The 27,695-nt window shown below is 48.8% G+C and overlaps 2 protein-coding genes across 2 annotated transcripts in view; one reads left to right on the top strand and one right to left on the bottom strand.

The window, feature by feature from the left end:
* The window catches only part of ARHGAP35 (Rho GTPase activating protein 35), a 95,326-nt gene extending 90,102 nt beyond the window's left edge, over positions 1–5,224 (bottom strand). Inside the window, exon 1 of the mRNA XM_087826791.1 lies at positions 5,141–5,224. The gene's annotated coding sequence lies outside the window, so the exon portion shown is untranslated. The remainder of the gene's footprint in view (positions 1–5,140) is intronic.
* A 357-nt stretch (positions 5,225–5,581) lies between these two features.
* On the top strand, positions 5,582–20,670 carry AP2S1 (adaptor related protein complex 2 subunit sigma 1). Its single transcript, XM_016216745.2, has 6 exons — positions 5,582–5,740; positions 12,711–12,779; positions 16,416–16,565; positions 19,832–19,945; positions 20,046–20,105; positions 20,305–20,670. The coding sequence occupies exons 1-6, from the start codon at positions 5,582–5,584 to the stop codon at positions 20,404–20,406; spliced, it is 654 nt and encodes a 217-aa protein (XP_016072231.2). The 3' UTR covers positions 20,407–20,670.
* The last annotated feature ends 7,025 nt before the right edge of the window (positions 20,671–27,695 follow it).

Below are 27,695 nucleotides of genomic sequence, written 5' to 3'. Positions count from 1 at the left end.
AAACTAATTTTCATGCAAATGGCTGAAAGAGAGGCAATATTTATTTTACATTTGAAAAAGTATACAACAAAGGTAATCCAGTTCATTTTACTACACCCCCCAGGAAAGAGCCCCTAACCCCAATTCTGGGTTACAGAATATAATTTGGGAGGGAGGTAGAGTAGCACCAGGAGTCCAATCTCAGCTCTAACTTGGTATGTGACCCAGAACAAGAATCTACAATCTGCTAGACTACACACTACACTTCAGACTAGGAAATGGGAAGTCTGAAGAGGTGAAGTGATTTGTCCAATGTTGCAACTAATTGGGTTAAAGCCTAAATCAGAAGGTCTCCCACGAGTAGATCTAGTACTCTTTCCACTATGACAGGAAACCTGTCCCCATGCCCCTTTTGCAAGCCTTCCATTTCCCCATCAGTAAATGAGGAGGCCAGACCAGGCACTGATTTTCAAATCGTGTTGCTCCAAACCCAAAGGATTTCTGCTAGTCAACTTCTTCCCACTTCGAGCAGAGAATCTCCAAGCTTATCTATTTTATATAATGTAGAAAAGGTAATTTAAACAACTGGACTAGATGATCCATAAAATGTCCCACTGATTGGGTAAATTAAGACTAGTCAGACCACCAGGCAGTGAATGACAATAGAGCAGGTCACAAGAAGGCCCTGCAAGAGGCCTAACACCTCTCAGAACCCCACAGCCAACCCAAGATGGAAAAGCAGAGGAGACTAGAGAGGGAAAACCACTCTCACCTTTTCAATCTCCAATTGTACTGACCTGATTTCCCATCACGTACAGACTGACTAAATGCCTATGAAGCTGTGGTTTACAGTTATCTGTGCAACTCTCACTTCTCACAGACTGTCCTCTGCCAAAAGCCACCATCAGGCCCATGGATCTGCACGTGGACAACTCCTTCCATGTGTCAGTATGAAAAGGAATGACTTTTTAAATTTCTTACTGTCCTAAATGTATCATGCCAAGAAAAACACATCATGTCAAGAAAAAAAAGGGAGATGTGTAAGGGAGGGGGGACATAACCAGAAAAAAAAAAGGTTAAAGAAAGAAAGAGTGGAACTTTGATCAGGCCAATAGCACAAAGATTTTCTAGGCAGGGCAAGAGCCCTTGAAGACACATCACTAGGTTGAAAACAGTCGTCTACCACCGTCTCCTGCTCCACACCCTATCCCCAACTGGCACATTAACTGTTCCAGAAGGCCAAGGCTACCACCTCGGATTTCTGTAGCACCCAATTCCATTATGAAAGCAAATGTTGATACTGGGGTTAGAGGCTCTGCTACCATCAGAGAAATATGACAGTCTTCGGAACATGAGTTACCAGTTAGAAGAAAAATCAGCTCTTTGTTCTTCTGTCTCCTTTCTTCCTATTATGTAAACTTAGGCTTTGGGCATGCAGAAACTTTCTATCCTGCCAGTGATGTTAAAACTCTGGAACACAAATTTAAGTGATACTGCATACACAATTTTTTTATTCTTAATTAGCTGCCACTTCCACATTAAGAGTGTTTTTAAAAAGCTATTTATACCAACATGGAAAACATGAATTCTAAAATTAAGAGAAGTAATCATGATTCACAAGGCAAAAATTCAGAAATGAACAGAAACCAGCAAAAATGAATCAAAATTCTTTAAATCAATAATGGTGAAGACACATGCCATATATAATTAAAATTACCAGCCTCTGCTTGTCAGAAAATTTGAAGTCCTAAGAAGTTAGAAACTAAAAAAGCCATATGGATCTACTACCCAGCCCTGCTCACTGTCTTACATGCAAATGCCTTAACATGTGATGAGTCAATAGTCCAATTCTGTAGATGACAGTGAATGTTTTTTATTTCAAATGTGTTCACATAGAACTATTTTTAAATAAGCACTGAGGTAAATAAAGTTTGATCATAGATCAGTTAAGAAATAAAGTCCTTCCAGTAAATGCTCCTTCCTAGCTGGATGAATGCTTTAATATGCAATTGCCCTAGGCCAATTCCTGGGGGGGGGGGGGAAGCAGGCTTTGATTTACTTAAGAAATAAAATAAATAAACCTAGACCATGCAAAGGGTTCCCTCTCCTAAGTTAAGGAAGGAAAATAGTTGGATGGCTTTTCTTTAAAAACCACCTCTTCCTCTGAATGAATTTCCTAAACCCCACCCCCAACATAAGATCACTGAAGAAAACAACTCAAGGAAAGGTAGCTAAGCTACATTTCCCAGGTAATAAGAACAAAACTCCAACCAAATCAGCCAGTTCTTGGCACCCCTTTCTCACTATCAAATCAGGTCACTTAATAGGCTTGGGACATGTCAGGGACCACCCATATAACCCTTGTACACCAGTGAGCCCCTTCCCCCCACAATCCAGCATGGATCTGCCCAGAGGCATTCAGCTCCTGTGGGTGGGAGTGCCTGCAACACCAGAGAGCAGAAATCTGAGTGACACTTGGCACTCTCTTTCAACAAACAACCACAAAGAACTTTCCAAACCCAGTCCCTCACGATTTTGAAGACCAGGAAGCTGAAGCCTTCCTGGGGCAGAGGTGAAAAAGAAATAACCTCCCGAAGGTTACACTGCAAACCAGAGGCCATTAGAGAAGGCAAGACTCCTCTGCAGACCTAGAGCAATAAATACCAATTGTGTCCATACCCCTGGTGAGATTGGGGAGAACTTGAGAACTGGCATTTCCCCATGAAACAAAAAGTTCATAAAACAAAAATATGACTTGTCAGCTGGAAAAAAACAAAACAAAAAAGCACACTCCTAAGTTCTCCCAAAGGGTGCTGACTAGGAGGTGGAAGGGGAGAAAGGGTACAAATGTCTCTTTACAAGAGCTCAGAGAAAAGGGGAGGTAAAGGGAGAAAGAGAAGTAAGACCTGTGAGCAGCTGCACTCTCCTTTTCTGAAGGACACAAAGCAGCAAAGCCCAGAGAACTAAAAGGGCTGGGGAGCAAAATGGGAGAGGGAAAGAAAATAGGGCAGTGGAAAGAGATCTACCCCCTACCACAAACCTAGGTAAAAAGGGATGGGGAGATGGGGGGGACATTCCCAGACTCCAGAGAGCAGGAAACAATCAACCAGCCCCCACCTATTTACCCAGTCTCACAGGATCCCTCAGGATAAAACCCTCGGGATCAGGGAGCCAAGGGAATCTGCAGTCTGAATCAGAGCCTAGAAAACCCTAGGCCCAACCTACCCCTTCCTCTCCAAAGCTAAGGATGGAGACTAGAGGAAGGCATGCCTGAAGAGGGGGAGCACTCAGTGGGGAATAGGCAAGTCAAGGGAGGGGAGCTGGGAGAAGCAAATCTGAAAGAAACTAAGTGGGAAGATAAAGAGCCTGGCAGGACACAAGGGGAAAGGAAAGGTAAGGGAGGAAAGAAGTCGATGAGGAATAAAATTGGGACAGGGGTTTCAAAAGGAAGGAAGAATCCATCCAAAAACTCAGGAAACTCCAAGAAGAGGTTTTGAGGGTGGGGAGGCAGGCACTGATAGGAAGGAATGGTTGAAAAGACAGCTCTAATACTGAGCAGAACTGGGGGAAAGAGAACTCAGAAGGTATGAGCAGGGCAAAGTGGGGAGGACAAGTACAAGAAAGGAGAGAGTGGAGGTTGAGAGCTGAATCAAAATGGTGGGGGGAGAGAAGGTCAGGTGGTAATCTTAGAATTGAGAGGCAACAGAGGTGGGAGGCAGTTAAAAGACCAGGGTGAAAGAGGACCATTCCAAGAGAGGACAGCAGTAGAAAAAGTTGAAATGGATCCAAAAAAAAGGTGAGCAAGTGGACAGCTCCAAAAGGGGCAGAGCTGGTAGGAAGACATTAGAGAAGATGGAGCATAAATGAACAAATGAAAGAGCTGGTACAGAAAGGATTTGGGCGCAGGTCTGTGAGATGAAGAGCAGGAAGGGACGGGCGTGATGGTCAAAGAGAAGTTATCGATGGTTTAATGAGAAAAAGGGTCAAAATGGAGACGAGAGGACTTGGAGCAAAGAGGCTGGAAGCAGATCTAAAAGAGAGAACTGAAGAGGAGACAGGTTAAAGAAAGGGGGAGCAAATGAATGGAACAGCTCAAGAGTGCCAATGAGAAGGCGGGGAGAGGGAACCTCAAGAATACTGGGGCAGACTGAGTCGCCAGGATAGCACTGAGGCTGCCGAAAGGCTGCGTTAGGGAGAGACCGCAGAGAAGTGAACGGCAGAGAGACCTGCAGGGTCAGAGATGGAGAGGAGGCAGCTTCAAGAAAGACAGTCAGTGGAAAAGCAAGCAAATTAGGGGGTATAGCAAGAGCTGAGGCTGGGAAAGGGGCAGAAGTGGGAGGCAGAAAGGTCTGGAAGAGAGGAAAGGGTCTGAATGGCAAAAAGAAAAAAGATCTGAGAAGGGGAGAAGACAGCATGAAGAAGCAGGGGGACAGAATTGAGGTATGGAAGGGTCAGAAAGCCCAGGGGCATCCCTGGGGTGCAGCAGGTGCTAAGAGTCGGCAGTAAGGCCCAAGAGGGCGGTGAAATTAAGTCCAAGGAGAAGACCTGGGGGCAGCAGCGCGAGACGAACAGGGTCCCAGAAGGATCTCCAAAGAGGTGGAACAGAAGGTCCTAGAGGGACAGCTCCTGGGGATGCAATGGATTCTGAGAAGGGGTAAGAGTAGACAGGTTAAAGAAGGGGGCAGATACGAAGAGTGGTAAGAGCGGAATCGGAGAAGAGGCAGAGGGTCCACGAATCTCGAAGTGGGGGTCCAGAATTAAGGGATGCAGAAGGGTCACTGAGGAAGTGGGTCCCATGAGCACTGCAGAGTCCAAGAGGAGGAAAGGCGGAAGAGGGGCGCAGAATTGGGAGCAGAGTGGTTGAAGTGTGGGGAGGGGTGGCGAGGCAGATACCGAGATCCCAACTGGAGGGTGGGGGCAGACGCGGGGACAGCAAGGCGGGGGCAGTGAGGGGCATGGCCGAAGGGCTGGCAGGCCCGGCAAGCCGGGCCGCAGCAAGAAGCTGCGGGGCCCGGGGGGCTGGGGGGCCGCTCCCTCCCCTCCCCCTCCAGCTCTTCCATTGTTCGCGGGCTCCGGGCCCCGCGGTCCCCGCCTCCCCCAGGACCCCGCAGCGGGGCGGCGCCCGGCCTCGCCGCCGGGGCCCTCGAGCTCGCGCACTCACCAGCTGGGCGCCCTCAGCGCGGCCCCGGCCTCCGGGATCCCGGCAGCGGCGACGGCGGCCCCGGCGCCATGTTCTGCTGCTCCTAGTCTAGCGGCGGCTCCGGCGGCGGCGGCGGCTCCGGCGGCGGGGGGCCGAGCAGACCCTCCCTCACGGACTCCCTCCTCTGCCTCCTCCACCTCCTCCTCCTCCCGCCGCGCCGCGGCTCTCCCTCGGGGCCGGGGGGCGGGGAGGGGAAGGGGGAGGGGCGGGAACCAGGGGGAGGGCGGACCAGCCTCGCTCGCTCGCTCGCTCGCTCGCTCCCTCCCTCCCTCCCTCGCAATGGCGGCCGCCGCTCCCTCGCGCGCCCCCTCACTACTGCGCGTGCGTGGCGCTGGAACCGTTGCAGGATAACGGCCCCTGGGAGCGCGCCGCGAGGGGACAGCGGGAGCCGAGCGGGGTGAGATGCGAGAGCGCGTGCACTCCCGAGGGGCTCACTGCCGCCGGAGCGGCCTGGTGCTGGGAACCGCCGCGGAGGGCGCAGTGCGCGTGCGCCCCAAGAAAATGCCGCTACTGCAGTGGCTGCAGCGCGAGACAGCACGAGGCGACCCGCGACGGGGCAGAGTGGGGTGGGCAACTGCGCGTGCGCGGCAGGGGCTGCCAGCTGCCGCAGCTACTGGCCCGGGGTGGAGGGAGTGGCCGACAGGAGGCGCGCGCGTCAGAAGCTGTCGGTGCCCCCCTCCTCGCGCCGCCTCTTAAGTGAAAGCTGGAGGGGAAAGGCTCGGCCTGTTCTGCGTGGGCGGGGGCGATTCCGCTCGCGCGGGACCTGACTAGCCAATGAGAGGCAAGGGGAGGTGGGTTTGCTGCTCGCGAGCCGCAGCCCGGGGGATAACCGAGGAGTAGAGAGGGAGAGACGTAACGTGGGCCGGTGAGGAGGGGCTTTGGAGGAGGGAGAGCAGCAGCAAAGACGCTGACTGGGGAACACAAGGAGGCGTGGCCCGTCCCAGCCCAATCCGAGCCTCGCAATTCGTCGTTGCCGAAGAAGGGGCGGGGCTGGGGAGCGCGTGCTCCTTCCCGGGGCAGTGAAGGAGATTTATCTACGGACAACGCTTGCATTAGTGCTACTTGTTCTGGTTTCTGTGATCTCCAGAAGCCCCGGAGAGGAGCGAGAGCCCAGAACTTGCTGCGCGCCCTGGCCTTCAAGTCAGTATTGTGCAAATGACTGCAAATCAAATGTCAGTTTGGGCGACTGGAGGGGAAATAGTAGTAATGAGAAGTTACCCGCTAGTAACACTTGAGTTCTTCTGAACTGTGGAGGGGTTCCGCTGGGACCCCTCCGGAAACACGGATCCTGGAAGATGAGCGTTCCGGGGGCCGAGTCAGTAGTTATGGAATGCATGAAGAAAGGCTATTGCATTTTCCCTTTCTTTCCTCAATCTCTTCATCTATAAAATGGAATAATAATCTTACCATCCTCATAGAGTTGTTGTGAGAATTTAGTTATATTTGTAAAGCGCTGAAAATCATGCCTTGCTCTATAATCCATGATGAAATTACATACGCTCAAGTTTTAAAACATCCCGTTAAATAAAAGTTTCCTGTTCCAGCTGGTGTGGCTCAATTGGTTGAGCGTGGTCCTATGAACCAGGAGGTTGCTGGTTCGAGTCCCAGTCAAACGTGCCCAGGGTCCATTTTCTCTCTCCGTCTGCCTTCCCCTCTCCCTTAAAAAAAAAAATCAAAAAAAAAAAAAAAAATCAGTAAAAACATTGAAATAAAAGTTTTCTGATTACTGATCAGGGTTGTTTCCATGACACCCCCATTTTTTAAATTTAGCACTTTTAATGCATGAAATCTGATTTAGATGTTAATGATTTGTTTTTAAGATTGTTTTAAGCACCATGGGCCAACCAAGTGTGTGGGTTAGATTTTCTTTAGGCTGCCACTGCTCACGCTGGTTTGTAATTGATTTTGAGGTTACCTGAGGGAACACCAGAAAGACTGGAGGGAGGGGGCACCAGATTCCCAGTTAATGTCTCTATAACTCCAGTGCAGTATTCCCGTTTTTTCTAACCTTGGGAAATTTGTGAACTGGCAGCACCTAGAGAAGAGAGAAAACTGGGCTCACTTACTGGACCTAGGTGCCCCTTCCCCTTTTTTTGAATCCCATCAACTGGGCCTTATCCTTCACGTCTCTGCTTGAAGTCACTTCCTTAGGGTGGCCTCCCAGATTTGTCCTGACCCATCATTCTTGGATAAAAATGGGCACTTTATGCTAGGTAACATTCTAAAGCACTTTTGAACGTTAATTAACTCGATCCTCCACAACGCCTTTCGAGTAGACTGTAGTTGTTAATCCACTAAACTATGGCACAGAGAGGTTACACAGCTACTAAATGGCAGATCTGCAGTTCAGACCCAGACAACTGGATAGATTACTATCTTCATTCTTCTTCATAGCACTCCATCAGAGTTTGAAGTTCTGTTTTGGTATCACCATTTTATGTGGGAGCCCTTTGAAGTCAGAGACCCTGGCTAGTTCCTCAGTCTGGCAACTAAACTACAATAAATATTTGTTAATGAATAAATAAAAGAATCAAATGCTAAACAAAGGAGATGATGGTAACCACTGGGGACATGCATGGTAACTAAAAAGACACAATCCTTGTCTGATGACTAACTCCTACCCCCTCTTTCAGATGTTAGCTCAGATGTCCCTTCTTCCAGGAAGTCCTTCCAGATCTGCCAGGCTGGGTCAGACTCCCACAAACAGCCCCTTTGGGTCCTCCATTCAAGCTCTGACCACCCTGGGTTGTCCCTGTCTCATGATGGGTCTTTCTCTCCTATCAGGCTGTGAGCCCCATGAGGACAGGGCTAGGACTCTCAGTCACCGTTGATGTCCCCAGTACAGGTCCAAGCACAAAGCAGCGGCTCAGGCAGGGTTTCACTGGATGATCTAACGGAACCATCAAGGAAGGTCCTCCCAGCTCTGCAATGCTTTCCGGTGCGCAGGAGGGCGAGTGTCAGCTGAGCAAGCCAACTACAGGAAGCAGGCTTCCCTGGGGGCAAGCGCCCCCACGCGCCCCGCTAGCCTCCACTCCAGTATAAATAAACAACCCAGTAAACAATTATTCGACGGTAGGAAGTTACGACTGAGGGCCTGGGCCGCTGTCAAGATTTCCTAAGCACTGCTCTAGAGGCTCCAATGACTGGGACAGGGGGTCACACCAACCCAAAAGCCACAGTAGGTACGAGGTGGAGCCTGGGAATCCAGACCAGCATGAGAGATATGCAGAGGCAGAAAAATACACAAAAGAATTTTGCAAAGAGGGTGGAAGTGCTGGAGTGTATTCTTTCTCCATTTCTCAGAATCATAAAGAATCAGAGAGGGTGGGGACCAAGTCTGCGCTTGACCAAGGCGTCGGTGTGGTCACAGCGCCGCCTACAAACCGAACTGAAGAAGCTGCAGCTCGCGTTGCCCCGGGAGACGGCGGAGAGCGGTGTACTCTCCCGCCATTGGCCAGAGGGTCAGCCAATCACGAGGAAGACATGGGAGGCGGGGATGCTCGGATTCACTATTCTCAGCGCCCGCTGACCGGAGCCTGAGCGTAGCGGGCGCGCACTAAATATCTGATGAAGAACGACTGATGAGCCTCTCAATTTCTATAAACTTCCAAAACTGGTCTTGACCGCTGTGGCTGAGTTGGTTGAGCGTGGACCCAAGAACCAAGAGGTCACTAGTTCGATTCTCTGTAAGGACACACGCCCCGGTTTCGGGCTTCACCCCTAGCAGGGGGAGTGCGGGAGGCAGCCAATTGATGGTTCTCTCCCGATGTCTTTCTCTCTCCCTTCTTCTCTTTAATCATTAAAAACATATTTTTAAAAAAAATTTACTCAGCCTGGCCAGTAGCTCAGTTGCTAGAGCGTCCTCTCGATATGCCAAGGTTGCAGATTCCATCCCCGGTCAGGGCATATACAAGAATCAACCAATGAATGTATCAATAAATAGAACAACAAATCGATGTTATTCTCTCGCTTGCTCTCTCACTCTTTCCCCCACCCTCTTTCTCTCTAAAATCAATAAATTTTAAAAAATGTTTTTTAAAAATTGAAATATAACATGCATACTGAGAAGTGCACAAATCAAGTGTACAGCACCACAAGTGTTCAGAGAACACATGCCTATAACCAGCATCCAGATTAAGAAACAATATGACCAATGTCTCAGAAGCCCCCCTCCCCTTCCAACTCCCCTCCCCTCAACAAGGAGAACCACTTTCCTGATTTTTATGACTGTAGGTTAGTTCCCCTGTTTTTATACTTTATATAAATGCAATTATACACTAAGTGGCCTCTTTGATCAACACTGTTAGATTCATCCATGTTACTGTGTGTAGATGTAGATTGTTCATTCTCAATGCTGTGCAGTATTCCACTGTGTGAATGAACCATGATGTATCTATCCATTCTACTGTTGGTGAACATCTGGGTAGTTTCCACATTTTAGCTATTATGGATAGTGCTGCTATGAGCAGTCTAGAACATGTCTTTTGATAAACATATGGACTCATGTCTGCTAGGTATATACCTCGGAGTGAAATTGCTGGTCACAGAGTGGGCGTGTGTTCACTTTCTTTAACCAGTTTCCCAAAGTGAATATACCAATTTATATCCCTGGAGTCATGCATAAGAATTTCAGCTGCTTCACGTTTTCCTAAACACTCGATATTGTCTGTCTTTTTTTTTTAAATAAAAGATTTTATATTGATTTTTTAGAGAGAGAGGAAGGGAGAGGGAGAGAAACATCAATAGGTTGCTCCCGTTTGCATCCTAACTGGGGATCAAACCAGCAACCTGGGTATGTGCCCTGACTGGGAATGGAACTGGCGACCTTTTGGTGCACAAGATGAAGCTAAACCAACTGAGCCACACTGGCCAGGGCTCCATTCATCTGATCTCTGCTAAATGACACTGCCTCTGGGAGGTTGTTCCCAAGTCTTCAGCTAGTCTGGGGGACTCGCTATAAGCAATTGTGGTAACCAGACTCCAAGGTGAACCACAATGATTTACATTAGATAGAGCTGACCTATGTACCAATAAGATACTGTGGAAATGACAGTGTGGGAATTCTGAGGCAAGGTCATAAAAGACATTGCAGCTTCTGCCTTGCCCTTTCTTGGGGGGAAACAGCTGCCATGTGAGGACACTCACATGTCCTTGTGGAGAGGCCCCCCTTGTGAAGAACTGAGGCCTTCAAACAGCCAGCATTAATCAGTCAACCCTACGAATGAGCAACTTCATGAGAGACTACAAGCTAGAACCACCCAGCAAAGCTGCTCCCAAATTCCTGACCCACAGAAAGTGTGTGAGGAAAAAAAAGCCAATTGTTGTTTGCTAAGTAACTTTTTAAAAATTTGTATAATGTCATTTAAGTCTATTTCCCCTGAATGCTGTCTGGGTGGGGACAGTATCTGTTTTCCTGTTTCCTGTTCATTCATTCATTCATTCATTCATTCATTCATTCATTCATTCATTCAGTAAATGTTTCTTGAACACCAGACTGGTGCCAGGCACTAAGCTAAACACTGGAGATCAGGGCTGGGGCTAAGGTGAAGCAAGCAAGATGTCCAGGGAATGAACTCCGAGGAGGTGCTCACTTTCAGGCTCATGCAAGGGCTGGATCAGCACCTAAGTGTGAATGCCTTTTAAAATTTTCCACCCTGGCCCGACCGGGCATAGCTCAGCGGTTGAACATCGACCTAGGATCCAGGTGATCGGGGTTCGATTCCCGGTCAGGGCACATGCCTGGGTTGTGGGCCAGGCAGCTGATCAATAACTCTCTCATCATTGATGTCTCTATCTCTCTCTCCCTCTCCTTTTCTTTCTCTGAAATCAATACAGATATATTTAAAAAAAAAAAAAATTTCCACCCTGGCTGTGCCAGGTGGCTCAGTGGTTGAGCATCGACCTAGGAACCAGGAGATCACAGTTGGATTCCCAGTCAGGGCACATGCCCAGGTTGCCACTCATCCTCAGTAGACGGCGGCAGGAGGCAGCCGATCCATGATGTTTCTCTCTCGATATTGATGTTTCTATCTCTATCCTTCTTCCTTCCTCTCTCTCTACAAATCAATTAAAAATTTTTTTTCCACCCTGGGCACCTCGCTTACCTTATCCTGGTCCCAAATCTGTTGGAGACTGAGTAGTACACAGGACAGAAATGATCGCTGACCTCTTTTTGCCCTCACAGTTATTCAATAGTTCCGTGTTGGTTCTTCTGCCAATAATACACTTTAAATTTACATTGTTCTAGGATATGCTTTGCTTTTATTAGGGCAAGTCTCAATAGTAATACCTTTGCGGAGTGCTTCTATATGCCACCATATTCTAGGTAATGTAGATGCAGTTAATAGCGTCTGTACGCTCAACAGCTTACCACCTAATGGAAGATCTAGACAACACACGCAGCAAATCAAATCATTAAAAGTTGTAATAAAGGCTATAAAAAAACCTGCTTACCTACAGAATTTTGGCGGTACTACAGGGGAACCTTTGCATGTAGGGTCCTCTAAACAGATCTGTGGAGGTGGTGTTTAAACTAAAAGAAGAAAAGAAGCCAGCCTCACACTGGTCGGTGTGGCTCATTTGGTTGAGCGTTGTCCCGTGCACGGAGAGGTCACCAGTTCCATTCCTGGCGGGCTGGATGCCCAGTAGGGGGCGACCACGTTCCTCTCTCTCTCTCTAAAATCAATAAAAACATATTTTAGAAAAGAAAAGAATCCAGCCTTAGAATGAATGAGTGAAAGCTTTCCAGGGGTTAGCAAGCGCAACGGAAAGGCACGAGGTGGGGAAAACCCTGGCTTCTTTGACTAGCTTAAAGAAAACAGAATACCTCTGGATAGAAAATAATAAGATGCCTTATTATCTGACGTATGTTAACGATGAACATTCATGATGTTAACTAATATTTATTGTGTACTTACTATGTGTCAAGCACTGTGCTGAGTACTTTGGAAACCTATCAAAGCTTCAATACAACCCTGCTGAGGCGACCCCTTGCTCTCTCCTATTTTACAGACGAAATTAAGAGGCGAGGTTGGTGGCCCAAAGTCACAGAGCTAGGAAATGCAACGGCAGGATCTGCACACAGCTCTGGCTTCCAAAATTGTGCTCTTACACTACTCTCCGTCTCCCACAGGGAAACAGAACCTATTTTAAAGCGCTGGCTGAGCACGGAAAACGGTTACATTTCTAGCAGCCCCCGCCATTCCCTTATTTAAACTACTATTCCCAGAATGCCCAACTCGCCTTGGAGGAGGGGCTACTAGAATTACATTTCCCAGAATGCAATGGTCACCCGTCTGGCTGCCAAGCATTTCGATAATCGTAGTCCTCCGAAGAGACACTCACCCACAGCTCCTAGTATGAGTAAGGAGCATGAACCGTGCACCGGGAAACGGACAGTTGCGCAGCATGTTGGGAAGGACAGTCTCTTTCTACCGGCATTCTTGGGACTACAATTCCCAGAGGGCTATGCGCTAGCGGGCAAGCGGGTACTTCCGCCGGAAGTCCGCTCTAGCCCTGGGTCCCCCAATAGCTTCCAGAGCGGGAGCCGCCCAGTAGCCGCGGGACCTGGGCAGCTGGGGTCCGGACGGGGGTCGCCATGGTAACGGGGGCGCGCTCACGTTGGGGACGGGAGGAGGGTGGGTTCACGTGCAGATAGGAGGCTTGGTCCGGCACTGACAAGCCCCCCCGCCGCGGTGCGATGGTCTGGGCCCGGCGCGAGCTCTCCTGGATTGGGGCCGATCCAAGGCCAGGAAGCGGGGAAGTGAGCGGTGATTCTGGGCGCGGGTGTGCATTGGGGGTCTGGGGGCTAGGGGTCGTTGGATATCAGGTGCCAAGGGGAGAGGGCTGTGCGAGTGGGAGATATTGGAGATGATTGGGGGCTTTTGAAACAGGGAGGCAATTGGCGAGACAGGGTCTCGGAAACAGGAAGAAGGAATTGGAGGTGGGGAGGGGGCGTCCCAAGAGGAGGGCCCTCTGGGAGTGTGGCAGGAGCGTGGGAGAAGAATGAGAGACACTGGGATAGAAGAGAAGGGGTCTCTAGAGGCAGAAAGCTGGCATTGCAGGTGGAGAGTGGGCGTTGAAACAGGCGGGATACTGCTAATGAGAGACTGGAAGTGGAGACAGGAAGTGCACCACTGTAGGGAATGGGCCTTTAGAGTCGGGAAAAGTGTACTGCAAAGGGGACGAAGGATTGGAGGTAGGGAAAGGATACTAGAAATGAATGGGGCGCTATGTAACAGGTCTTTCCAAGGGGGGAGGTGAGTTGGGAGGGTGGAAGTAGACACGGAAGTGAGAGGTGGGGCCTTTGGAGCAAGGACTGGGCTTTGGATTTGGCATCCAATCCCGGGGATGGGGCTTTAGATCATAAGAAAGGATTCTTTGGGCAGGGAGCTGGGAAAAGAAATGAATGAGGGTGGGTGTCAGAACAGCTCTCAGCTCCGTAGGTCTGCTTCTAGCTCTCCTTCCTGAATGTCCCATGTATCTCCAGCTCTGTGTGTCAAGCCACAGCCTGCCTGGTGTGGGTCCAGCTCACCCCCACCCATGCCTGTTTCCTTCCTGCCTGTGACCCCTGCTCTGCTAGGAAGTGGTTTTCCCTGGCTCAGCAGAAGGGATTCTTGGAAGAAGAGTGTAATATCCTGCCCCAGCCAGCTTGATTGGTTGGGGGAGGGGAGTACAATATGTGGAGAATGAGACTTAGGAAAGGGAGTGGACTCCTAAAAGGGTAGAGGTTCCCATAAGGCAGGGTAAGCCATTGGACTCCAGCTCTGCTTGCTGGCTGCAAGACTCTAAGCTTCGGTTTCTTTATCTATAAAATGGGCATAAGCATGCCTGTGTCAAATAGAACTGTGCCCAAAGGCAGGCTTCCTAACGGGGTGAACTTGGGCCATAGTTTTCTCAGTCAAATGATGATGAATTATAATACTACTAAGAACTAATACAGTCAACCTCGGTTCTTGAACATCTCCCATCTTAAATAATTTGGCTCTTGACCAAGTTGTTCATGGAAAAATGTCTTGGTTGTTGAACAAAACTTTGGTTTTTGATCTGACAACCCTTTCATGCTGATACCTGTATGATCAGTAATGCATCTCATAGGCAACAAACAAAGAAGAGAATGCACGAGTATGAGTCAGTTTACTGCTAAACCTCACGTTAAAATCTCAGGAAATTGTGCTATGAATATTTTTGTGGTTTTTCTTTTGTTGCTGTTTATTATTATTGAATACATACAGTAAGTCCCCATGGGTCCTAAGAAGGTTAGTGATAGCAGTAAAGTGAAAAGGAAAGTTGTGAGAACAATGATAGAACTTAAAAAGAAATCATTGCAAAGTACGATAGAGGTTTTTATGTGTCTGATCTAGCTACCGAGTATGGTATGGTGAAATTGCCGATTAGCACAATTTTAAAACATAAAGAGGCCATCAAGAGTGCTGATGTTGTTAAGGGTGTGACAGTGCTCATGAAACAATGATCACAGGCAATTGAGAAAGATTAAAACAGCAAATCATAAAACAGCTAATTAATTTTTCCAATAACCTGGAAAGGATTAATTCAATTACATCATTTCTAATGGGAAAAAATGATTGGGTTTTCTAACAAATCGCTTCTCAGCCTACCAGAACAAATTCAGTTTGAGAACCAAGGTTCCACTGTACTTACATGTCACTTAGTTGTCCTAGTCACTGTACTACACCCCTTATGTTTATTAACCTGTGCAACAGTGTTACGAGGGAGAGACTCTCATTATGTCCATTATACAGATGGGGAAACTAAGGCCCAGAGAGGTTAAGTGACTTGCCCATGGACACCCAGGGAGCAGTGCCAGGATTCATTCAGAGTCTAGAGTTTGAGTTCTTAGCCACTTAGTCAAATGTCCCTCAGTCATAATATTGAGTGCTTAGTATGTAACAGGCACTCTGCTAAGCACTCCGGACATTAACTCGTTCGTTTTTCATAGTAGCCCTATGACAGTTCACCTGGCATTTCAGAACCATAAAAACGAATTTTCTAGCCATCACTGATGACAATCATAGCTGACTCAGAATGCATAACCTGAGCCGGGCACTGTTCTGGGTACTTCTCATATGTTGTTTCCTCCTCATCACACCCGTATGTGGCCCTGTTTTCTAGGTAATTAAACTGAGGCCCCAAGCAGTGGCAGGTGCTTCGGAATATAGCTTAGCAGCTCCTGAAAAAGTTAGATATAGAGTTACATATGATCCTGCAATTCCGCTCCTAGGTATCTACCCAAGAGAAATGAAAACATATATCCACATAAAAACTTGTACACAAATGTTCACAGCAGCATTATTCATAATCACCAGAGAATGTAAACAACCCAAATGCCCACCAATAGGTGAATGGATAAACAAAATGAGGTCTCTCCATAGAGTGGAATGTCATTCAGCCATAAAAAGAAATAAAGTACTTATCCACACTACAGCATGGATGAACTTTGAAAATATGCTGAGTGAAAGAAGCCAGATAGAGGTCACACATTGTATGATTCCACTTATATGAAATGTCCAGAACAGGCAAATTCATGGAGACAGGAAAATTAGTGGTTGCTGGTAGCTGGGGGAGGGAGAGTGACTGCTAATGGGTGGAGGATTTCTATTTGGGATGATGCAAGTGTTCTGGAATTAGTGGTGATTTTTGTACAGTTGTATGAATATACTAAAAATCATTGAACTATATATATTTTGGGTGAATTTTATGGTATATGAAGTATACCTCAATTTTTTAAAATTAGTAAGGAAAAAGAAAAATAGAGGTTGGCACTGCCAGAATTCATACCAAAGCAGTTTGAAACGCAAACATTTATTGAGTGACTGCTATGTGCCAGCCACAGAACTATTCTTATATAAACTTATTTAACCTATAAAACAGCCCAAGATGGATCTTCTAAGGAAACTTGTTTTGCTGCTGGGGAAATAGGTGCTCGGGGAGGAGGATCTTTTGCCCAAGATCAGGCAGATAAGAGGTGATGGAACCTTGGACTCAGAGCCCTGGAGCTGAGTGCAGAGTTGGCCGCTCTGCGGAAGAGGAATCACCCTCCAGGGGCCATGGAGGGACCTGGTGCAGGAGCATGTGGCCAGGCCAGCCTGGCTGGGCCCTGGGGAAGACAGGCAGCAGGGAGGTGTGGACTCTCTCCCCCCGTGAGGTGGGGCTGCGGGGTGCGTGCGGCACTGGCCCTCCTTCCCTGCCTCTGACTTCCAACTCCTGCCGCCCCCAGATCCGCTTCATTCTCATCCAGAACAGAGCGGGCAAGACGCGCCTGGCCAAGTGGTACATGCAGTTTGATGACGATGAGAAACAGAAGCTGATCGAGGAGGTGCACGCTGTGGTCACTGTCCGAGATGCCAAACACACCAACTTTGTGGAGGTGAGAGGCCCCCGCACCTGCCACACCGCCCTGCCTCCCCGCCTCCTGCCCAACCTCCGCTTGCATTAACCCCTCAGACCCTCCTTCCTCCCCAATTCATTCATTCACTCACACGCTTTTAGCCTGCTGTCTTCCTCTTTTTGGGTACTTCGCATTGTGAAAACTTTCAAACGTACAGTTTAGGACAGTGAGGGAGAAGCTGATTAAAGATTTATGCACCCATACCCAGATTTAATTAGTATTAATATTTTGCCTTCTGCTCTACCTTTTTCTTTTTGGACTGAAGAATTATTTTTGGTGCCTTTTAAAAACGTGCTATAAAAATGTTCCAACACAAAAGTAGAGAGAATAGTATAATGAACCATCCCTTGCAGTAGCTTTTGAAATTAAGTTACAGTCATTGTGATATTTCAGGATGTTTTGAAAAATAAAGGCTTTCCTTACATTGCCGCAATGTTATTATCAGAGCTGATAAAATTCATCATACTTTTAAAATATTACTCTAATACCTAATGAATATTTAAGTTTCCCCCAAATTATCAATGCTGCTTGTGCACAGCCAGTCAGGGATCTTGCCTTGCTTTGGTTGCTGTGTCTGTTTGGTCTCTTTTCATTGAGAAGCCTCCACTTTTAATTCCCATGGTGTTAGCCAGAGACCAGGCTGATTGTCCTGTAGAATTCAGCAAATATTTATCGAGAGCCTGCTGTGTGCTAGGCGCTATTCTGGGCGCTGGGGATACTTCAGCTAATGTAACAGGCCTGACTGAGGCCCTGCCCTCAGAGATCTGATGGTGAAGATACAGCGAGTCAGGTGGTAATAGGTGCCCCGGGGCATAAAGCAGCAGCTGGGGGGGGGGACACACAAAATGCTGGGGTATGTGCACTGGGGTTGGAATGTAACTTTAAATGGCTTGATCAGAAAATCCTCATTGAAGAGGTGACATTTGAACCAAGACTTGGAATGGAAAGGCATGATATCTGAGAGAGGGACATTCCAAACCCAGGAACTGGCAAGTGCAAAGTCCCTGAGGCGGGAACATCCTGGAATAGAGGAATGCCCGCCTTTGTGAAGTGGAGTGGGGGCAGGGAGCTGAGGACAAAGATAACACCAGCAGGTGGCACGGGGCCTTGTGGGCTGTGGTGAGGACTTGGGCTCTTTCTCTGAGTGAGGTGGCAGCCATGGGGGGTTTTGAGCAAAAGAGGGACATGGGCGGACTTAGGGACTCTCTACTGGGGACAAGAGCAGAAGCAGGGAGGCCACAGGAGGCGACAGCCATGGTCTAGGTGACATGCTGGTGAGTGGAACTGGCATGGAAGCAATACGGGTGGGGAGAAGACTTGGAGGCAGAGCCAGCAGAAGGGCCAAAGACTAGACGTGGAGTGGGGGAGAAAACGGAGCCCCCAATAGGATGGCACTGCCATTTTCTGAGACAGGACAAGCTTCGGAAAGAGCAGGTTGAAGTGAAGATCGGGAGGGAGGTCTAACTGTTCCCATTCCAGCCGAGACATCCAAGAGGGAGTCACTCAGGGAGAGGGTTGGGCAGGATACGGGGTGGACATCCCTGAAGATGGGGGGATGGGGACAGTTCTGTCTACTGAAGCACCTATTCAATATCCAGGGTGGTGCTGGACAGTGCTGGGGACACAGTGATGACAGCCCCAGCCTTCCCCCTTGGAGCTCAATGTCCAATGGGGATATAGACCCTTCCCTAAACAGTGACACCTGGAATGGTCAGGGCTGGGACAGGGCCCCAGTGGCTGAAGGAGTTCAGAGAGGGGACCCACCCCAGCCTGCAGGAAGAGACTTATCTGAGTATGGAGCAGAGGACATACGGGTCTGGGCCGACCTCTGAGAAGCCTGGAAATTGAATTCAGAGAGGCATAGGGAGGAGTGAGGAAGGTGTTAGCAGGAAAGGGACACTCTCCAGAAAAGAAGAGCTCTGCTCAGTGTCAGATTCTATCGAGGCCACACCAGCTATGACAGGCAGCTGGTAATGACTCCAGATAGTTTTCCTGCCCTGGGCCTTTTGTCTTGAACCCTTTCTCCAGAGCAGGGGTCTTCAACCATTTGATCACATTTTGTATCAGTTAAAAGAAAAGTAGCCCTGGCTGGTGTGGCTCAGTTGGTTGGGCGTCGTCGTGTGCACTGAAAGGTTGCAGGTTCCAATCCGGGTCAGGGCACATGCCTGGGTTACAGGCTCCATCCCCGGTAGGGGGTGTACAGGACGCAGCCGATGGATGTTCGCTCTCACATCGATGTCTCTCTCTCCATCTCCCTTCCTCTTTCTCTAAAAATCAATAAAAAATCTAAATAAGAAAGAAAAATAGCATGCGCCCAGATACATGCTTATTAACCCATGGATTGCATACAGGCGTCTCTGTAATGATGCTAGAAACAAACAAAAGGATGAGCTGGGAAAGGGAAAGCAAGGGCCAGCGTTGGCCTTCCAGGCGCTGCCAGGTGGCGCCGCACGCCTGCCGGAGCTGGAGCGGGGTTTGCAGGCGCCCCGGTGACTTTGTACTTTACACTCCAGCCTGCGCACCCATGTCTGTGTCTGCCTTTCTACTGACACACACATAAGATTAGAGTCTGTGTCCCATCCATGCGTGTTTATACCTGCGTTGTGTGTGTATTACTGTAGTAATATTTATATTACAGCTCAGTTAAGGGCAAGGCTGGGATTGTCTCAGTTACAAGTGGTGACTGCTACCCAGCGCCGAGCCTGCCCCACGGTCGGTGCTCAGGCAGTGTTTGTGGAATGAATGAATGAATGAATGAATGAATGAATGAATGAATGAATGAATTGTCCCAGGCTAAGGAATTGGACGGTCTCCAGAGGCAGTAGGGAGGCACGGAAAGGTGGGATGGATGCCATGAAACACACCAGGCTCCCCTTCGCTCTGGGCTTTTATACAAGCTACTGCCTCTGCCTAGAACACTCCTGCCCATTCATTTCTGCTCATCCTCCAGATCTCAGGTGCAGTGTCCCCTCCTCCAGGAAGCCCTCTGGACCCCCAGGCTGAGTTAGCTGTCCCCTCTAGGCTCCTGCAACCCAGCCCTGCCCTCTCTGGAGATGTCTGAGGATGACTCTCACCACTGGACTGTGAGCCCGAGGAAGAGAGGGCCAGACCCATATCGCTCATCACTGTGTCCCCAGCACAGGGCCAGACACAGAGCAGGGCCTCAGGGACCACGAGAGGAATGAAGAACCAAATGTTTTAGGTCCTGGGCACGCCCTGTCACTGACAGCCTCTCTGCCCTGCAGTTCCGGAACTTTAAGATCATTTACCGACGCTATGCGGGCCTCTACTTTTGCATCTGCGTGGACGTCAATGACAACAACCTGGCCTACCTGGAGGCCATCCACAACTTCGTGGAGGTATGTGCGAGGGCAGGCGGGCGGGCTGGGCCCACGGCTGGCCTCCAGTACTGAGAACCATCCCTGCCCGTCCCTCACTATCTCTCTCTTCCTCTCCCAGGTCTTAAACGAATATTTCCACAACGTCTGCGAACTGGACCTGGTGTTCAACTTCTACAAGGTGGGCTCCCAGTAAACACGAGGCTGCAGGAGCCACAGGCCAGGAGGGAGGGTGGGCCGGAACCCCTGTGCCGCCTCTGTGCCTCTGCTGGTGCCCATTTCCTGGCTCTCAGGCCTCGGAGACCCCAGCTCTCAGGTTAGGACCAGCATCCCGGGCCCCTTCCCTCATACCAGGTCTCCCTTCACCTCCCTTCACTCAGGTTTACACAGTCGTGGACGAGATGTTCTTGGCTGGTGAGATCCGGGAGACCAGCCAGACGAAGGTGCTGAAACAGCTGCTGATGCTTCAGTCCCTGGAGTGAGGGTGGTGGCCCCTCCACCCCAGCCTCCCATGGACTTGCCTGCTCAGTTCCCCATTCCAGGCCTGGGGCCCACCCCAGCAGCCCCCTCCCTCAGCTGCCCAGGAGGAAGGCACCAGCTGGGTCTGGGCCGCAAGGGAGGAGACTGCACCCCACTGCCTCTGGGCCCCAGCTGTGGGCGGAGGCCACCTTGTGTGTATCGAGTAACCGTGCCGTTGTCATGTGACACCGTGAGTGTGCGTGCGTGGAGCCCCCAATAAACCTGTGATCCCCACCTGGCCCCGTGTCTGTCTTTCCTGGGAGCCATAGGCACTCAGGACTCCCTGACATCAGTGCATGTTAGTCACCCAACAAACACTCCTCATTGTGCTGAGCGAGGCACCTTCACACCTGCTCCTGCCCACAGAGGTCCCGCAGGATTGGAAGGGGTGACAGATTTATTAGACACTGAGCACTTGCTACTAAAATAATAATATTCCTAGCTAACACTTAATAACACTGAGTATCTCCCAGGCGTTGTTCTGAGCATTGACACGTCTTATCTTAATCCTATTATGAGGAAGGGACGGTTAGCATCCCCATTTTTCAGACGAGCTCAGGAAGGTTCAAAGACTTGTCCAAGGTCACAGAGGTAGTCAGTGGCTGAGCCAGGTTTGTTCTGAGCTAGTTTTGAGCCCAGGCAGGTGGCTCTAGAATCCTGTTTTGTTTTTTTTAATATATATTGACTTCAGAGAGAGGAAGAGAGAGAGATAGAAATAATGATGAGAGAGTCATTCATCGGCTGCCTCCTGCACACCCCCGACTGGAGATCGAGCCCACAGCCCCAGCATGTACCCTGATTGGGAATTGAACCTTGATCTCCAGGATCATAGGTCAACGCTCAACAGCTGAGCCACACTGGCCAGGCTCCTCGTTATTTTTTAACCATCAGACTGGACAGTTGTTGCAAAGGCAGGTGCTGGGCCTAGTGTTTAGTGGTTCCCAGCAATGGCACTGCTGGCACCAGGATAGGACAACTTTTCATTGTGGGAGTCATCCGAGGCATGGCCGGACTGTTGTCCCCATCCACCAAATGCCAGCAGTGGCCCTCTGGCCCTTGTGATGCGAAAACACCTGTGCATGTGTCCAGTGCCCTCTGGTGGCAGCACTCCGCTCCCCCATGTCCACCGAGAGCAGAGCGATGGCTGCTGCCTGCACCAGTGACCGGTGCCCTTGCCAAGCTGAGAACTACACCAGGCACATCCGGCAGCTATTAATAATGTTACTCAGCCCTGCCTCAGTCTCCCAGCTCAGCCACACACATGCTGGGTCACCTTTGGGTAAGTCATTTCACTGCTCCTGCCTCAGTCTCTTCATCTGGAAAATGGGTTAATAGCTTTTATCTCACAGGGTGTGCTTCAGGATTAAATGTGTCGATCATGGGAAGTGTTCAGAAAATAGCAGGGCTGGGGGTAGAAGGGGGAAGGCAGACCACACAGGGCCAGACCAGCTGTGGTAAGGACATTGGGGTTACTTTCTGAAAGATGAGAGCCTGAGAGCCACAGGAAGGACTTTTTTGTTTGGTAGAAGCTTTTGTTTGGTAACAGCTTTATAAAAATATAACTCACCATACAATTTGCCCATTTAAAGTGTACAGTTCAGGGGTTTTTAATATGTTCAGAGTTGTGTTACCATCATCACAATCAGTTTTAGAACATTTTTATCACCTTGAAAAGAAACCTGTGCCTGGCTGGTGTGGCTCAGTTGGTTGGAGCATTGTTGCGCCAAAAGGTGGCAGGTTCGATTCCCAGTCAGGGCACGTACCTGGGTTGCAGGTTGGATCACCGGCCCCGGTCGGGGCACGTTCAGGGGGCACCCAATTGATGTTTTTCTTTCATATTCATGTTTCTCTTTCTTTCTCCCTCCCTCCCTTCCTTCCACTCTCTCTAAAAATCAATGAAAAAATATCCTCCGCAACAATTAAAAAAAACACCTTAAAACATCAGAAGACTTCACATTTAAAAAATTCTAGGTTGTCAACCCTGGCCAGGAACACACCAAGGCTGCAGTTTCGATCCCTGGTCAGGGCACATACAAGAATCAACCAATGATGCATAAATAAGTGGAACAAATCTCTCTCAAAAAAAAAACCCCAAATTTTTTTTTTAAAAAAAGAAGTCACCAGAACACTGATGGTATTTACCACCATGAGGTCAGCTGAGGTCACCAAGGGAGTAGGTGGCTGAGGTGGAGCAGAAGAGGAGACCTCAGAAAATGACGCAGAAGGAACAGCCGATGAGAAAGGGGAAAGAGTCCTCAGGTCACCCGGAAAAGCGCTCAGGAGGAGAGAGTGTTGGGGCCTGACACGCTGTTGAGGTCACTGCAGCTCTGCCAGAGCGGCTCCTATAAACTGCCGCGCCCCCCGCGTGCGCCCGGCCTCTCCTGCGCTGCTGGTGGGTGCGCACAGCGGTGTGGTGTCTGGAAAGCAGTCTGGCGGGTCCTCGTCAAGTTAAACATTACACTCACTTTATGACTCAGCAATCCCACTCCTACTTGTTCAGCCAAGAGAAATAAAATTTATGTACACAATCTCTACTTGAACTCAAGAAAACAAAAACTTATCTTCAGGCAAAAAACTTACACATGAATGTTCCTAGCGGTGCCAGTCACAATGCCCAAAAGGTGGAGGCCTTTCTAGCTTGCAAAACAGACAAGTACCTGTTGTTTTAGCTCCTCAGTTGGTGGGACTTTCTTTCTTGTTTTTTCAAATTGATTTTAGAGAGAGGAAGGGAGAGAAAGAGAGAGAGAGAGAGAGAGGCATTGACCAGTTGCCTCCCTCACTCTCCCCACCCGGGGATGGAACCCGAAACCTAGGAATGTGCCCACCCAGCCGCAGCTGTGGGAATTTCTTACAGCAACTTAGTAAACCAATACATGCGGGAAAACAAAGCTGCAAAAAAAGCCAAGGCAATTCTGAGGATGACTGTGCGGGGCTGGCCTGGTCAGAAGTCCAGATCCTTACTGTCCTGCCTTAGGGACCAACACACAGTGGTATTTGCATAAGATTAGATGAACAGCTTAACTAAAAAGCACAGACAGCCCAGAAACAGACCCACGCGTCATGCAGATTGTTTTATTTTACAAGCAAAAGTTTACTGAGAAAGCCACAGAAGCAGAAGTGAACCGTGGAAAAAGTGACTAAGCTGAGCTGCGTGGGCTCAGGAGACAAGTTACAGAGGTAAAAGAAGGGCCCGTGGAGGAAGGAGGCCAGGGTATACGTGCCTGGAGGAAGGAGAGGGGAAAGGCGTGGGTGTGCTGGAGAGAGAGGGAGGGAGGGAGAGGAACATCTATTTGTTGTTCTGCTCGTTTATGGTTTCATTAGTTGCTTCTTGTATGTACCCTGGCTGGGGATCAAACCCACAACCTCGGTCTATCAGGTCTATCAGCTCTAACCAACTGAGCTAGCTGGCCAAGGCCGCCCCATGGAGATTTGATAGGAGACAGAAGTCACCTTTCAGATGACGGGGGAAGGATGTGGGTTGTCCGCATGCAGTGGGAGATGGAATGTCTGCCTTACACAAAAGTCATCTCCAGGGGGATTGAAGATCTAATGGTGCAAAACAAAATGTTGAGAAGAAAACATGGGCAAAGAGTTGTATGAAAGATTGTTGTATTAAAAATCATCTTAATCAGTTCAGTTTTTTTATAAGTAATTCATTCCTACGTTTCAAAGTTCAATAGTTACAAAAGTGAACATAGTGAAAAAAGAGGTGCTCCTGCTCTGGCCGGTGTGGCTCAGTTGGTTGGAGTGTCATCCCATTTACTGAAGGGTCACAGGTTCGATTCCCAGTCAGGGCACGTACCTAGGTTGCAGGTTCGATCCCTGGTTGGGGTGCATACAAGAAGCAACGAATCGATGTTTCTCTCTCACATTGATGTATCTCTGTCTCTCCCTCTCTAAAATTAATGAAAACATATCCTCAGGTGAGAATTAAAAAAAATAAAGTGTGCCCCTGAATTCTTAGCCCCAACCATCAACTGGTATAACCAAGTCCTTGTTATGTTTCCAGAGATAAAGTGTGCATAGAGAAGCAATATGAACACACACCCCCACACACAAAATCTCCCCTCTCCCCACGGTTTTAATACAAATGATGGCATGTTGATCACACAATTTTTTTTACCTTGGAGAAGATTCCAAAGGAGTGTTCTTATTCCTTTTTATGGTGATATTATGGAGAAAGATTTCTTAGGATACAAAAAGTACTAACCATAAAAGAAAAGAACTGCATAGCAAATAAAACATCGAAAGAGACCATAAACAAAATGAAAAGAGGAGCCACAAGTTGTGAGGAGATATTTGCAACACATGTAACTAAGAGCGATTCTTAGCCATAATAAGTAAAGAATTACAGATCAGCAAGAAAAGTACAAACAAGAGGGAGGGGGGAACAGCTACAGAAGTCCTGGAAGATGGGAAAGGAGATGGGTTATGCACTGTTTTGCAAAGAGCTGAGGCCCAAGAAGGCCTCAGCATAATGCTTGCTGATTCCAAAGAAATAACCCAGAGGACTGGCTGCAAAAGAGTGAGTTTATTAGGACTCACACGTGCTCTGGGGGCAGCCTGCTAGTGAAGTCTCTGCAGCTTAGGCTTCTTCAATACAAACTTATATACAGTTCAGAAAACCAAGCAAACAGGGTGATAAATCGGGCATGCAGGGTGGATGTGCTTGCTTGCAAGCTGTGTGAGATCAAAACACCAGCTGTTTACAACCTGGGCTCACATCTGGGAACAGTTTCCTTTTGGCTGTTCCCTGACAAGGAGTTGGCCGAGCTCCCAAGGTCCGGAGAGGACCAGCCCTGGTGCCTGCCCCACCTCCTTCGACCCCCACGTCTGTGCACACAGGCATCGCGGTGCACTTACAGATGGCCTCTATTATATTCCACAGGGTGGGAGAGGGACTGAGCTTGGGGCCCATGTTGTCACATACCACACGTGCACATGGGGTGGGAGACTGGGTCTGCACCTCATGTGCAAAACAGCTGAGATGTGGCCTGTTGGTAGCCATCAGCGACCTGAGTGAAGCCAGGCCTGGCAGGCGGGTGTGGGAGCCTCATCAGTCTGGCTGACAATGAATTCAAGGTGGAGAGGGGGGAAATCCTTCCCTTCTGGCCTGGGGGGGGAAGTGCGGAGAGCCCAGCCCAGAAGGAAAATGTGAGGAGAAAGAGAGGCTGGCTCCAAGCCTTATCAAGATTAGCCAGGCCTGCCCCGGCTCAGCGGTTGAGCATTGACCTAGGATCCAGGAGACTGCAGTTCGATTCCCGCTCCATCCCCAGCTGAGGGCATGCAGGAGGCAGCTGATCAACAACTCTCTCATGATCGATGTTTCTCTCTCTCTCTGAAATCAATAAAGATATATTAAAGAAAAAAAAAAGATTAGCCAGTTTCCTTCCCTGTGATGCAATCCTGTGCTTGGCTGACGGCGGCGTCTTTAATTGACACAGCCCAGGTCAGTTTAAGGCACTACCTGCTGTGGCTACTTGCTAAGTGCTTTGAGTCTATTTCCGTTGAAAGGATTCATGACTCTTCTTTGCTTCTCACATTGCACATCCCAGGCAGCAGGAAATCCTGTTCCCTTAACCTTCAAAATGAATTGAATCGCCCTAGTCCAGCTGCTGTCATCTTCCACCTGGACTGTCCACCTGGACTGTCACAGTCGCTTCCTTACTGCTCCTGCCCTTGCTGCCCGCAGAAGTTCCCAACTTGGTAGCAGAATTTGTTTACAGTAGTGAGTGAGGTCACGTCCTTCCTCAGTTCCTCTTGTGGCTCCCACCTCACTCGGCAGGACTACGGGTCCCCATCCCCACCTAACCTCATCTCCCACCTTCCCCAGCTCGTTCACTCTATTCCATGCACACTGGCCTCTTTGCCAGTTTTTTGTTTTGTTTTTTTAATATATCTTTACTGATTTCAGAGAGAAAAAGGGAGAGGAAGAGAGAGAGAAACATCAATGATGAGAGAGTCATTGATCGCCTGCCTCCTGCATGCCACCGAACTGGGGATCAAGCCTGCAACCCAGACATGTGCCCTGACCGGGAATTGAACCTCAATCTCCTAAATATAGGTCGATGCTCAACCGTGGATCCATGCCAGCCGGGCTCCCTGCTGTTTTTGACCTTCCTGAGACAGGCTAGTGAGCCAGGACAAGCGGAACAGGGAAACTAAGACAGGCGGTTTAATGGCCAAGCAGTTAATAGCCATCTAGCAAATTGCAAAATCCTATATTCTCTAACCAAGGACACTTAAGAGTAAATGATTTACACTTCTCCTCCCCAACCAGGGGGTAAATAGCTTAAAGGACCCTACATTCATTGGTTGCTTCTTGTATGTCCTCTGACCAGGGATCAAACCTGAAACCTTGGCGTATCGGAACAACACTCTAACCAACTGAGCTACCAGGCCAGGGCCTATATGATTCCATTTATATAATATTCTTGACATGACAAAGCCCTAGAAATGAAGAACAGATTTGTGGTCACCAGAGGTTAGGAGAGAGTGGGAGTAGAGAAAGCGCAGCAGGAGGGATCCTGGTGATGGAAATAGCTTTGACCACATCAATGTCAACATCCTGGTTGTGATATTAGACAGCTGATCCTCAGTATTTGCAGAGTCCACAAATGTAAGGCAAATATGTAAAAATCCCAAAATAAATAGTCACTGCTTCGTCAGTACTGGGCACTTTGGTGGTCATCTCCAGATGTGTACAGAGTGGCAAAAAAAAACCCCCTGCGTTGCCCAACACACACATTCCCAGCTGGGGTTGAACGAGGTGAAGCTCTACCTTCTCCATTCAGCTCTCACTTATTTTAAACAAGTGTCCTTTTCACGGTCTATTTAGCGCCACATTTTTCACATTTTTGTGCTTTTTGCTGATGACTGCTGTTTAAAATGGCCCACTGGCATAGTGTCAAAGTACTGTCCAGGGCCAGAAGGCAGTGATGTGCCTTACGGAGAAAATACATACATTTATTTATTTATTTATTTATTTATTTATTTATTTATTTATTTATTTATTATCCTTGCCTAAAGGTATTTCTTCCATTGCTTTTCAGAGAGAGTGGAAGGGGAGAGAGAGAAACATCAATGTGAGAGAGACACATCTATTGGTTGCCTCCCGCACGCACCCCAACCTACCCGGGGCCGGGGATGGAGCCTGCAACCGAGGTACGTGCCCTTGGCCAGAATCAAACCCGGGACCCTGCAGTCCACAGGCCAGTGCTCTAACCACTGAGCCAAACTGGCTATGGTGAAA

This window comes from Miniopterus natalensis, chromosome 18 (genome assembly GCF_054644295.1).
Source record: "Miniopterus natalensis isolate mMinNat1 chromosome 18, mMinNat1.hap1, whole genome shotgun sequence".
Taxonomy (NCBI): Eukaryota; Metazoa; Chordata; class Mammalia; order Chiroptera; family Miniopteridae; genus Miniopterus; species Miniopterus natalensis.
Note: the sequence above shows the minus strand (reverse complement) of the source record. Positions and strands in the feature narration are given on the sequence as shown.